This window comes from Melanotaenia boesemani, chromosome 23 (assembly GCF_017639745.1).
Source record: "Melanotaenia boesemani isolate fMelBoe1 chromosome 23, fMelBoe1.pri, whole genome shotgun sequence".
Lineage (NCBI taxonomy): Eukaryota > Metazoa > Chordata > Actinopteri > Atheriniformes > Melanotaeniidae > Melanotaenia > Melanotaenia boesemani.
In genome coordinates, this window is record NC_055704.1 from 13,104,834 (window position 1) to 13,119,212 (window position 14,379).

At 38.3% G+C, this 14,379-nt stretch overlaps 1 protein-coding gene across 2 annotated transcripts in view; it reads left to right on the plus strand.

The window, feature by feature from the left end:
* slc38a4 (solute carrier family 38 member 4) overlaps window positions 1–12,935 on the plus strand; it is a 29,160-nt gene extending 16,225 nt beyond the window's left edge. For both annotated transcript variants that reach the window (XM_041977520.1, XM_041977519.1), the window contains exons 10-16: window positions 149–409; window positions 1,378–1,457; window positions 2,110–2,210; window positions 2,329–2,453; window positions 7,676–7,820; window positions 9,223–9,320; window positions 9,446–12,935. In XM_041977520.1, coding sequence (XP_041833454.1) covers window positions 149–409; window positions 1,378–1,457; window positions 2,110–2,210; window positions 2,329–2,453; window positions 7,676–7,820; window positions 9,223–9,320; window positions 9,446–9,550 — 915 coding nt within the window. In that variant the 3' untranslated portion in view covers window positions 9,551–12,935. The remainder of the gene's footprint in view (window positions 1–148; window positions 410–1,377; window positions 1,458–2,109; window positions 2,211–2,328; window positions 2,454–7,675; window positions 7,821–9,222; window positions 9,321–9,445) is intronic.
* Window positions 12,936–14,379: the final 1,444 nt, after the last annotated feature.

A 14,379-nucleotide genomic window follows, 5' to 3' on the forward strand; every position in this document is an offset into this window, starting at 1 on the left:
TGTTCAGAAACTGCAAATCACTATCTAATATTATGTTATGCAGAAATGACCAGAATAGGATAAGTGGGAAAAGTTTTGAATTTTTTTCTCATCATGTCTTCCTTACAAGCATAATTTGTAAAAGTATAATACAACTTCTTTATTCCAGGTAATCTACAAGAAGACCCAGCTCCCTTGCCCTCTTCCTTTCTTTTACGGCCACTCGTCCAACCTCAGCATGAATGCTTCAGACATGCCAGGGATGTATGCACTGCACAACAACTCAGTTCAGATGGACTTTTCACGGTCCGACATTTCCCCAGCAGTCGCCGGCAGCCACAGTGTGCACGACTCCACTGGAGTTCACTTTGAGCCTCACGCTGATGACAAGGAAATGTGCACACCCAAATACTTTATCTTCAACTCACAGGTAAGTTGAAACTCCAGAGCTTTACAAAACTAAAAATTTTGACTTTGAACATGAAAATAAAATGAACATGAATCCAAGTTTTGGAGGGAGTGGAGTTGAGAAGCTGAAGCCTGTTTGCAAATTCAACAGAAGCAGAATGCCAAGCGTCTACCAAGACATGTTTGGTAAAGGTGGAGCTATTCTGGGCCCCGAGTGTGTTTGGTTAGAGAGTTATGTTTGGGCTTATAATCATAAATCATGATAAGAATATGACATGAAGCATTTGATTCCCATGGGGACAAAAGGTGTTAAACTGATTCACAGGGAGTGGGTTCATTTTTACCTTTTGACTGGTCCGAACCTCCTTCATAGCGACAAAGACCAGAAAACATTGTTATTTTATCTGAACATGTTAAGTATACTTTGAGTGTTTATTGGCTAACCTAATGGACGAACATTCATGTGCAGTGTGCTTTGTACCAGTTGGACCAAGTCAGTCACTCAAAAAAAAAGGTTAATCTATACCTGTTATAAAGGGATAACAGCTACTTGAACTCTTATGTCTTTAACAACAATTTACATACTTAAACTAGAAAAGGTGTTGTAGGTTTGATTTAAAAGTTGCGGTTAGCTGAGTCAGGATTGTTTAATTATGTGCAAAGCAATAACTCGTGTTAAGCCTTGCAGGCATTTAAGGCACACAGCTAGATAAAACCAGAGCTGAAATTGATCAGAAACTATAAACTAAACTCTTAAATGCAGAGGAAAGCATTCTTCTGTGCTCTATTTCCTTCTTAAACCCTCAACACAGTCCACGTAAGAGAAACCATTTCATGCCAATAGCTATTATATTTGATCAAGGGAACTTTGTGACTGGCACCATAAAACTACAAGGCTTATTGTGAGTTTAGATTAATACTGTCTTCAGTCCTCTTGCCTCCCTATTGTTTTTAATTTGTCAATATTCTCATGTTTTGTTTTTACCACAGACTGCGTACACTGTGCCCATCCTGGCCTTTGCGTTTGTCTGCCATCCCGAGGTCCTGCCCATCTACAGTGAGCTGAAAGAGTAAGTGTACTTTTATCCTTCATTTTCACTTCCTCATTCAAACTTTTAAATAATTGTATAATAAAACAAATGGTCTTTGTCCAGATTTGTACATTATACAAGTCTACAACCACAGCTCATTTCTTAATATTTTGCTTTCAAGGAACCAGACTTTCTTGTAACCCTTTAAAATGGTCATTAGCAATAATTCACGAGGCTGTCTGAGTTTTTTTTATTTTCGACTATTGCTGTTTCTTTACTCATTCAGACTAGTCCCTGCACCTAATCATTATATCAGAGGAATGTTTATGTTATGTTTACATATAAGAGATAACTTAGCAAGCAATCCATTTGAAGTTGCATCATTTCTCTAGGATTTTATTACCAATAGCAAGTTGCAAAGACATCATTTGCCCATACTTCTTTAGTTGCATATGGAAAAAAGCCAACTATAAAACTATTTGACAGAAATGAAATAGTAGTTTTGCACCAACAAGGTGATTCCCAAACAGCTATAAGCTGAAAACTTGGCATATCTCAGCGTAATGTGCAGTATGTTCCTTAAAAAATTTAAGGAACGCAATAAATGGAAGACAAAGAAGTGGCAGGTTTAAAAACCTGTGTATACCTGTTAAAGTGATATTAAAAGCAGATGTGTTTCTCCTTTCTGTAGTCGCAGCCGGAGAAAAATGCAGAACGTTTCCAACTTGTCCATCTTAGCCATGCTCATCATGTACATGCTGTCGGCACTGTTTGGCTACCTGACCTTTTATGGTAAGAGCAACGCTACACAGACGGACTGAGAATCTGTTCTAGGCTCAGACAAAAGTTTTACACTTAATATTTTGCTCACAAGCTGCTATATTTCTACTTCATTTCCCATCTGTCACAGATAATGTGGAGGCTGAGTTACTCCACACCTTCACCAAAGTGTATAAGTTTGACAACTTGTTGCTGATGGTGCGTTTGGCTGTCCTGACTGCTGTCACTCTGACTGTTCCCATTGTGCTTTTTCCTGTAAGTACATCATATATAAACACACACACTGTTTTGGAAGCCAGAAAATGTTGAGTCATTGTAATATATCATGCCATGGGTTTAACAACATAATTTGATTTACGTCAGAGCAAATGAGCCTGTTATTTAGCCTCATGTAAACGTGCACCTCCCTGGTAAATTTTAAGCATTACCACCACTCTGTGTGTGCACAGGCTGCGTTGTGTGTTTTCTGTAGAGTCTGGGTTTTTTTTGTGTTTGTGTCATTTTATGGACAGAGTTGTGTTTTTTTCCCTGCCAGTTTAGTATAAAAGAACACACTGTTCAGTTGAAACTTCTTATGTCATTATATCAAATCCCAGTACACAAGGTTGTAAAAACCCACGCCGCTTATTTACACCAACACATCCATTTTTATTAAAAAGTTTTCAACATTAGTCTGTTTTCACACTTTCTTTTAATAATAGATCAAAGGTCTTCCTGCATGTGATGTCGTTACCAAATATTACCGTCTTACATTCATTCACACACATGTGCTTGTCTTCCGTCTCTGTCCATATATGGTCATGGGATAATTTTAGCTTGTCCCTTATCTGACTGCGGGAACAGTGGAAGTTTCCTGCCTCGTTTTAGCTTTCAGCCACACACAAGCACACATACATGGGTCAGTGTGAGGATTTTGTTTCCCTGAAATGGTTGTAGTTACAGCGGGATGCCACCAAGGGGCAGCACCTTTGTTGGAATTCATTCCCAGCAGTTCTGTCAGGATGATGCAGCAGAAACACACACTGTGACACAACACACACAAAAGGTTTTCACATAGTTACAGGAAATACATTTGGGTAATTCTGTGTATTTGTAAACATTTATCAGCACTCGATATTTTGTTTATTTGTAAAGTTTATTTATTTTAAATTATTGAGGTATTTTATTTGTTTATTTTACTTAATTGTGTTTATTTATTTATTTGTGTGTGTGTGTGTGTAAGAAGATTCCCTGCCCCCTTCTAACTATGCAGTGGAAGTTTTACAGGTTCACAGAGGACAGTGGAAAAATCCTCACACTGACCACCACCTTCGGGGGTGGGAGGCAGTGAGACAGGCAGGGGAGGGCCGCGCATTCCTCGATATATCTTGTCTTGCAAACTGCTTACAGGCTTGTATCTTTCTCCAAATGTCTTCATTTTAGTTTATAAAACCGATTCAGCCTGTGATGGCAGGCATATTGTTTGTAGATTAATCTCTCAGGCTCATCTGAAAATATCGATATTTTGTGCTATCTTATCATTTTACTAAATGTAATCATCAAGACTGCTATTAATCTTTGCAAATACAACCATATTTTCAACTGTACAGAGTGTAAAACAGGCCATATCTACACCAATATTAGTATTGTTTACCACCATACAGTTATGAAAATGCACAGTAACTATCAAAAAACAGCTTGTCAAATTGTGATAGGTCACTGAGAAACAGTCTATTAAAATGTATTTGTGATGTATATGTGACTTATTATTAAGTGTAATTTATTTGTAGTAATAATTATAATAATAATGGCTGAAAATAAAACAGCTAGCTGAGCTCATAGCTAAAATGGCATTAAGCTAGTTTAACTTGTTGGCTAGCTCAGTGCAAGCTAGCTGAGCCCAGGGAAGTGCTCAGAGTAGAGTTGCTGCTTCTCCGCATCGAGATGAGCCAGATGTGGTGGTTTGAGCATCTGGTCAGGAGGCCTCTTGGACGCCTCCACATATAACTGTGCTTATTGCCATTTGGTAGCTATTATCTTTTAGTACCCATATATGTTGGTAATTCAGTTTCTTAGCTAAATGTCCCTGTATATAAACCCAGCCATGGCAGAAAAAGTCATTTAAAACACAACAGAATAAAAGAAAATGCCTAACTCCCACCCAAGCTAACCAAATGCTAGCTTCTGAGAATAGCAGTTAATTCTTAGCTTAATTGTAAATGCAAGAGATAGAAACCTTGCAAACCAAGAACTGTTTTGATTTCTAAAAGCCCTGAAGTTATGGGTTCTGGAAAAGAAAATGTTCTTAAAAATATATGTTACAGATTACAATAAACCAGAAAAAAGACCCAAAAATTTGAAAGAACGCATTCATGGTTGTTGTGTGTCCACCTTCAAGTTTTTTCAAATTACCCAAAGCAAGTCCAGTAACTGTTTTTAGTTTTCATATGGTTATATGTTTAAGTTATCTTCACTTCATGTGTATTTCTGACCATCGTCCTGCTAGCAATGACTTTTTACAGTATACAAAAGAAAAAGAAATGCAGTGAGGGGTGCAGGCCTGCAGCAGTGACTAATAATGAGAGTTTGAGGGAGGAAGACTGAGATAAGAAAGGAGGTTAAAAGATTTTATAAGGACAGAGAAACAAGATTGAAATGAGATACTGCAAAGCAGCAACACAGCCAGAGTGAGAAGAATCTAACCATGTTCTCAAACTGCTAAAATCACATATAAGATTACAAAAATACAAATCAAATTCTGTTGTGAGGGTGTAGTAGAAGCCTGTTTTAGTGTATACACCTCCATTATATAACTATGAAAAGGCAGACTGCTTCGCAGCTCAGTTATGGTGAAGTACAGTTGCTGTGAGGCAGTAATGTCACTGATTGGTGTCTTAGCCATTGTGGAGTGTTTAATAGAAAGTTGCAGTTGTGCAGAGTTAGGAATGTTTAATCAACTTACCATAACTACACCAACAGCTACTGCTGCATAGTTGAAAGATTTTGCATGTGAGGCAGTGGACCAAAAGAGCTTCTTAGTCTCACAGTCGCCCTGCCAGGTTTCCATATGACCTTTGAGAATCTTGGATACTCCAGGCTTTTCATTTTGTTGGAAAATGCTGGCGACCTTCAGCTAGAGATTAACGTTAGCTTTGTAGCACTATATGTGAGCAGAGGGAATGTGTGTGTGTGGCTGTGCAGTCACGTGAAGGATTGATTTTAAGAGGCCAGATCACTCAGGGCTTTGTCAGGATCCAGTACATAATGAAAGGGCTTTATGTGGAGTCAGACATGTCCCAGTTCTCAGGCCTCGGCTGGAGATGGGAACCACAGGAGAGGGTGGCCAACAATCTGATTAACACCTCCAACATCACCACTGTACCAAATATTTTCTTTGTGTAAAGCATTTTCTTCTTAAACTAAGGTCTAACTAGAAGCACTATTCTAAAATTTTTTGCCAATAATTGTGGCCATTATTTTTGTGTTAGGGATAATTTTGCCATTAGAGCTTCTATATCCTCATGGTAAAGAATCCAGCCTGTGATCTGGATCACCCCCAAAATCTAATCACTTGTTCCTCCCATTTTTTGAGATTTCCTGAAAATTTAATCAAAATCCATCCATAACTTTTTGAGTTATGTTGCTAACAGACAGACAGACAAACCAACGCTTCCAAATACATAAAAATGTTTTGTCTGAGAGCATTTTGTCTCTTTAGATTCATCTTATAGGACATAAATGATATCAGTAATTTTCCACTAGACATCTGACCTGTGTTCTGCTTTAACAAAAGCCTCCTGTTGAAAAGTTTCACAAGCCGGATGCCCCAACGTTGAGGGAAGTTCTTAATGTAAAACTGAAATGCGCAACAGATGATGTGACTTTGGCCATCAGAGGTGTTGCGATGCTGCAGAAAGCCAGTGCCTCCACTAGAGAGCTTGTGGCTGCATTAATGGCTCCATGTTTTGGTCCCATTTGCTTCTGAGTTTGTTTTGGTTTCAGAAAGGTACAGTTTGTGAACTTGAGTCAAAAAGCCCCAGTTCAGTTGTCTGGCTTCAGTTCTTCATTAGTCACACACACTTGCTTCCTGTAGATATTTTTTACCTGAAAAGTAACTTTTACCCTTCTGCATGAAGTTTCAGTTCTCATTTGACTTCCATCCTGTTCAGTCAACATCACACATTTAAATGAGCAAAACAGAAGCAGACATAACACTCATCTAACAGTTGCCACACAGTGTCTGCCACTTCCTTTTAGTTTTGAATCTTTTGAAACTTAGCGCCACACATTTGGACAGACCTTAAGACCTCGGTCCCTGGTGTGTAGCTAACCAGCTGAAGCCAGATGTGTCCAGGCCAATCTGCCCGTGTGTGCTCAGGCTGACAGGTAAATAGTAAAGAGCTCAAAGTGTGTAAATATCACACGGTAAACTCCAAAGGCTTTGCGCCAGGTAACATGCGGGTGCTGAAAAGCTTGGTGCCTTGGAGAGAAATGCAGCATCCAAGCTCGAATTTTCCCTGCAGACTGAATTATGCAACCTCTGGTTAGTGTGAAGCCGAATGACAGAGGGCATTGGTTTTAGGACTTTAAAGGGTGATGCTCTTAAATTCATGTTATTATCTCTCACAGGGAAAGAGTTAAGACATTTCTTTGGCAGTGTAAAGTGAATCGCAAACATAACCTCAGTGCTTTTTGAAGGCAGTGCAGAAAATCCAATTTGATTCCTTTTTCCCCACTGTGCCATGAATCTAAATGTCATGCTAAGTTAGACTAAAGAGTCAGATATGGAACAAGTTTGTCTTTTTCAGATGAATATTTAGTTCCGATTAAAGTGCTTGAGGACCCTTATTTATCTACAGGTAAAAACAGAAAGACAGGCAGGAAAATAAATAAACTAAATGACAACTGTGACTAACCACACCCCCCTGCTGTCAACCCCGCCTCCCTTTCACTACCGGCTGATGCAATCTCATACTTAGATTGCACCGCGGGAGATAATCTCCAGTATTTCTGAATATGCTCGGTGCGCTTTAACCTCACTCCCTGTGGCCTGCAAGCCTCCAGTGCCTCAAGTTTCTCCTGATACCTGCAACCTTTCACCCACTGGAGGTTTTAACTGGCTGCCTGTGGCTCATGAGTACAGGACGTCTTAGCTGGATTCCCTCCCTCTCTCTCACACACACAAACACAAGCATTGTAGCACTTGACACACTTGAGTCAGTGGCCAAGTGTGAGAGTCAGCTCAGGAACACCCAGACGCACACACACACACACACTGTTGTCATTGATTTACCTCTTTGACATCATGTGTGTGTTTTATTACGCTTAACTGTGAAGTCAAATGAGTTCATCAGAACAAAATGAAACCCTTTTAGCCAAAAGTGAACTAAAATCAACTTTATTCCTCTTCTCAGTTTGTTTTGAACTTCGGGCATTTTTTTGTTGTAATATTAAAAGACTTATTTGTCTGATCACGTGAACTCTTTGTGCCTTCTCAGATCCGCTCCTCCATCACCACTTTGCTCTTCAGCGGTCGAGATTTCAGCTGGGTTCGCCACCTGCTGATTGCTGCCTTCATCCTGGCCCTCAACAACATGCTGGTCATCTTCGTCCCCACCATCAGGGACATCTTCGGCTTCATCGGTCAGTCCCGACACTTAACTCCAACATTTCTATTTTTAAATGAAATTAAACAATCTTCAATCAACCCACGTTTTGGACAAATATGTCCGAGGCCTGATTAGCACATTTGGTTCAGGGGCAATTTTCTTTTTTTTTTGAAAGTACAAAAGCTTAAAGTGTTTAATCGTGTCAGCTGTGCAGTCGCGTGAGCCGTCTGTGACCACTGGATCCAACATACTTCCGTTCTTGCTGCTACCAAACACTAAATGGTACAAATATTTAGTCGCATCTCTGTATTTAGCTGCAGTCTCTAGGGGAAAAATGACACATTGGAGCTAAAAATAGCCAATTCTCTTAATCTTCCTCTGCTTATGGTGAAATTGAGAAGTGTCCCACTTACCCCATTCACCAGGTGAGACCACGGCCTAGTTTGTCAAGGATCTCAACAGGAAATCAGTCTTTTACTGTCCAAGGATTATCAGAGGGATGCATTCAAAGTTTTCATTTTAGTCTTAGAAGAACATTTCTTCAGCTGACCTACTCACTCAATGTTAGATCACAAGGCAGCCAGTGGTGTAAATGAAAGGTAGAATGAAAAATCTGCTGACCACTGCTGATTAGATGCAAAAGAAAACTATTTAGTTTTAAAATTTTTAGATTTACCCACCTCACAGTGGTTTAGTTTGCCTGACTGGCTCTCGTGTTGCATTTAATGTACCATGGAAATATCATTTTTGGGGAAAATGATATTTCTTCCCCTAGATTTGCTTTTTTTTTTTACTTTGTTGAAATACTCATCTCTAGTTTCAGGTCTTTTTAAAAGGGAGAAAGAAATAAGATAAAAGTGCTTTCCTTAACATTTACACAACAATACAATGTATAATTTTACCATTGCCTCTGGCCCCGGTAGTCATTGTGATTTAATCTTCCTGGTTTAAAAAAAACAAAAAAAAACAAATAAGCACATTTACCTGTTGATGTATAACAAAGTCAGTCAGCTGAATACAAACACATTTGTAATTTTTAACAAGTCTGAGGTAGAAAGGAAAGTTTTTCATTACAAGGATGTGAATAAGAAAAGGGTGAATAATGTTTTTTTTTTTTGCTTATTTTGAAAAATATTTGATTCATATTAGGGGAAATGGAAACAACTGAGCAAATTGTGTCTGAGTTAAAATTGAACTGCTGCTAATACTGAAGTTGTAAATTATACCACCACCCTCCCACAACACCCTGTTTATTCTCTTCCAAATAGTTCACAGAAATGTTTTTATATATATATATATAAATCAAGTATTTAGGGGAAAAAGGGGCTAGGAATGTCTGAGTGCAACATCACCTTGTATCCTGTTGGGTATTCTAAGTTGCTTTACAAATTCATGCTAAGCATCTGCTTGAAATACTGCCACTCGATTTGTTGCAGGTGCTTCTGCGGCCACAATGCTCATCTTCATCCTACCTGCTGCCTTTTACATCCGCCTGGTTAAGTCCAAGCCGTTGCACTCACCGCAGAAGATCGGGGTAAGTGAACAGAAGTATTCAGCTCTCTGCTTATCCCCCATAGGAGGATAAAACAGTTTGAAAATGTGATGAATTTATGTCTGCAAACACTAAATCCACTTTTTTCTCTGTCTCTTTCTCTTCAGGCATCTATCTTCCTGGTCGTGGGAATTATCTTTATGATTGGCAGCTTGTCACTTATTGCTCTTGACTGGATCCACAACCCACCAGGTTCTGGAAGTGAGCATTAAACCCCTGTTCTTCTTCTTTTGGAAGAGTAGCTACCAGCCTCAACCCGCCAACCCGTGTGTTCTCTGACCTTTTTGTTTTTACATCACTCGATTCATGCATTGAATGAATCATAAAATCTCCACGTATGTGTTGCACATACTCAGAACATTATATGCATTTTGAAATGTAACAACTCGAACAATCGAATCAGAAGGAATAACAGCCTCTGGTTATATCATCATCCTTAATTCCAGCTGTGAAGAGACTGAGGACAACACAGTCTGCAGCCCTCACCTGCGGCAGGTCTGGGAACTGTGGCTGGATTGCAGGGCTGGAAAGAGGACATCATCTCCCAACTGTCTTCTGAACTTTAAAAAGATATCTGAAGGTGGAGTGTGTCATCATCCATGAAAAACAAGCACTTCTAGCATTATTTTTCAGATTGTATGTAGATTTATAGATGCATTTAGACATATATTTGGGTTTTTAAGCTAATATTAATGAAAAATACTTAAAGAAAAAAGAATCTAGCAGCTAACAGGTCAATCAGTAAGTTTTCTCTCTGTTTAATTTGCTGTTCAACATGGTAACAATCAGAAACTTTGCCAAAGTCTGAATGCACATACATTTTGTAGCTGCGTTGATGCTAGAGCTTCCCAGCACCACAATCTCAAGGATTGTCCTTGCCTGCTGTTTTCATCCTGTCTGTGCTCATGAAGCAGAGCGGTGCTTTCAGTATTACTGTCACAGAGGGATCTGAACATGCAGGGTATGAATGTACATAATCAAGTGTTTCTACTGAAAAAAGGTAGTGTTGTACATAATATCATAGTTGGTCTATTAAGGCTCTGTGTCATTCAGGTTATATGAAGATGGACGGTCATTTAAAGCTGTACACATGCTGGATTTTATTTATTTTCAGGCACTTAATATAGGGCTAAACAGCTAGTTTGGAATCATCTTACTTATAGTTTTAGTTAGCAAAACATGACTCTAAAACCTTGTTTTGCTTAATTAAATACAACTGGATTATTTTAAAAACAGTCAAAACGTTTAGAAGTTATTTTAATGACGTTTTTATACATTTTCAACATGATTTTGTACTATCCAACTCAAATACTTTGCAGTGTGTTAAATAACTTTATTATATGAAATTTTCTCACGTGCAAATGCCACATATAGAGCTAACGCTACAGCTTTTCATACCTTGGTATAAAAAGATAAAAAGCCTGGAAATTTGTTGGGAATCTCAACAACAATGCCACAGTTTTGTTGTACAAACAAGTTTACTCATTACCACCAGCTAAAATTTCCCATTACATGTGATCACTGATTTCACAGAGCCAATTATTTTACTTTAAAAACAGGAGTTGCATAAACGCTACTAGCATACATTGGTGCAGTGGTTCCCAAACTTTTTCTGCAAGGCCCCATTTTCATCAACAAAATTAATATCAAGCCCCTGAAATCCCACAATCACATGCACGGCAATGCTTACAAAGAAATGTGCCACGAAATAGTCTTTAGTTTATTGGCTGTTACCACATTAATTATAGTTAAAACCATATTAGTAGCATAGGGAACGATTAATTCTTCTACTGCAGTGTGAGGCGTTTAGTGAGTGTGGTAGTTCAGTTGTCTGTTGTTAATTCAGCATCATTTGCTTGTTGGTACTTTTACAGATTTAAGCATTATTTTATAGCAGGTTTTATTTAACCTAGCTGCGTCCGCCCGGTATAACTCTGGGCCCCCAGTTTGGGAACTACTGCATTAGTGAAAGATGAGTCAGTTTAATTTAATTGTTTTCCCAGAATTTAAAAGTCCTAGAAACTGACTTTCATGTAGGCCAAAAACTTTAATATTATTGCACGGCACAATATAATTTAAATATTTTCTCAGCCTAGCTAAGCTTGTTTCATATTAGCATGTTAGCATGAATGGGAATGCTAATCTCATGTCAATTCATTTTATCATTTAAATGATTCATTTAAAGAGCAGTGGCTTGAAAAAAATGGCAGACAGATCATTTCAGAGGACTTACTGTAAGGAATTTCAAAATCATCCACATTTAAACATGTTTCAATGCCTATTGTCTAAATTTTGAATAGGATAAATGGGATAAAATGAAAACAATTACATGTTTTAAATTGTGCCTTTTGGATTCTTCATTTTCATCACGTTTGGCCTTTAATCCGGGTGCCTTTTGTAGTATATTTGATGACAGCAGAACCTCAGATTTGACTTGTTTCACATCTATCTGTGTGCCGTTGCATGCTATGAATACATCCAGCCAAAGTGGACAACATTATAGATCCTTTGTGGATTTAAGTACGTGAAACAGATATTTCAAATGAAATAACGTATTATGTGCATGTCTCTGGACTACAAACATGGTCTTTTTGGACAATTGTATATGCTCTGTAAATAATCTTTGTTTATGGTACACTGAGACTCATCGCCTCTGAGTGGGTTGTTTGGAGATTGTACGCTAGACGTCTTCTACGATCCAGTGTTTGTTTTAGTATATATATTATATATAAATATGTATGTGTATTAGATCTTTTCCCTCTTTTGCTGTATGACAGTAGTTTGTTTTTTTCTTCTTCATTTGATGCTTGTATATTTGTAGAAAAATCGTTCCCTGTACATCTATTTTCTTGTTGTAATATGAACTTCTCATATCATGGTGCATTTAATCAAGAGCCAACTTCTCAACACGCTTTTCCACAAGTGTCAGAAATAAGACAGTTAAATTTCTGACACTTACTGGCTCCTCTTTTATATAAACTGGGTTGAAATTAAGCTATGAATAAGCTGGAGAGCATCCAAATTCAACTTTCACATCATAATTAAGAGAAAAAGTGCATGAAGACCTTATTTGTAAACCATTTCTACAGTTATAAACAGCTGTAGTTGGTGTCTTGCAGTGACCTGTTGTGTATCAGTGCTGTAATAGAAACATCTTTTAAAACCCAGTTTTGTTGAGGTTTTCTTTGCATGATACTTGAATTAAAGCTGATTGCTGTCCATTAAAGTCAGCAGGCTTCACGATTGAAGGGTACTCACGATGAATGTTCGATGATGATCTCAGTTTCATTCTCTAAATTTATTTAACAAATGTTAGGCTGTGACTTTATTAATCTGGTTTAGTCTTGGTTTCATCTTTCTAAAAGAGAAAAGGTCACCTTACGACGAAAGGTGGATACTTTCCACACTACACACTGACTCACTGAGTTTCTCAGGTATTTGGTCTGGATGCGTCTGTCCCACAGTTTTGGATAACTTCATATCTCTTTCTTGTGCATAATTGAGCCAGGCTGCCACATACTGACGTGTATTGAGGTGCAGACGAGAAGCCTTCTTGTGGATTTGTAAAGCGGACAAATACTCACCTAAGGCCGACCGTGTATAGAGAGAGGGTGTACTAAACCACCTGCCTTATTTTTCTATGGACCCTCATCTGTGGAGAAGCACTGGCTCAGTGTCTTTGCTCCATGTGACTAAACATTCAGATTTGTAATTTACCCAAAGTGGATGTTTGTTTGTTCTTTTTTTGTTTTGTTTTGTTTTTTTGTTTTTGGTTTTTTTTTTTTTGTATCAGTGATGCTGTTTCTTTATGACAAATAAAAATGTGACATGAAAAACTTTATTTTTGTATTTTTTTTTTTTATTTTTTTTCTGCACAGCAGACATGAAGATGTAAAAGTTTATATATGGAAACACTTGTTTTTCTGTCCATACTGGTGTCTGGATATGTAATAAATCCACACTGCTGGCATAGCAGCTCAATAATATTAGGCCTCTGGAAATAAAGTAGATCCCGTAGCTAGCGTCTACTGTAGGTATGTAACACATGCTTGTAATGTCCCCCTCAAAATGGAAAAATGAAGTAACCTTTCCACTTTTTCCAAAACACACTTAGAGTCACAGATCAAGCTGGAACTGAAAATGCAGCTTTACATATGAGAGTATATTCAGAACAGAGGTGCTTACTTTTATTGTGAATAGATTATCCTTTTAACCGCTAGAAAAAGCTGTGCAGTCCAGGGTAACGGAACCACCACAAAAGACATTTTTAACTCGTACCATGAAGTGGCTGAAACAACCTCAGGATTGTTGCACATCAGTCTTGCCTGGGTCAGCCAAGTCTGTCTACCCCTCATAAATCTAATTTTCTAAAATTTCTGGACAGGTTGACTCCCTGTTTTCTTCCTTACCTTGGTCTGCTTCTCTGCCCATAGCTTCGCTCCATACATAGAGGGTGTTGCAAATGGATGGAAGAAATCTAACTTATTCAGATATAAAATATAATATTAACAATCCACCTTTTCTCTTCTCTCATCCTCTTCTTTTCTCCCCCTTTCATGATTCCCAACGTCCCCACCGTGAATTCTCTGTATGGATATTGGCTCCCTTTATTATTCTTCTTCTGACCTGTTTGACCCTGTAATACTAACACCCCTACGCACACACAACCCCGTCGCTTCCTATTACCCCCTCCTCCACTTAAATCTTCTTTTTATGAGGATTAACTGTACTGTTCGTACAGTGAGGTAAATTCCAGAAATACCATCACTGTTAATAACCTACTGTCTGTGTGGGAAAATGTCTCTGCAGCACCAACCCTACTGAGAACTGAGGTCCCATTTGTCATACGTGAGTAATAATGAGAAAACACCTGCCTGTGATCTAAATTTCTCAGCCTGTTTGAAGCGAGGCAGGTAGCACTTAGTCGCTGGAACGCAGAGGAAAACTGCAGCATCTTAATGAATGCCAGTAGATATTTTATTATTCTTTATAGTTTTAATAAATGGGCCATTCAGTTTGGAGAATTAGAAATTATTTCTAA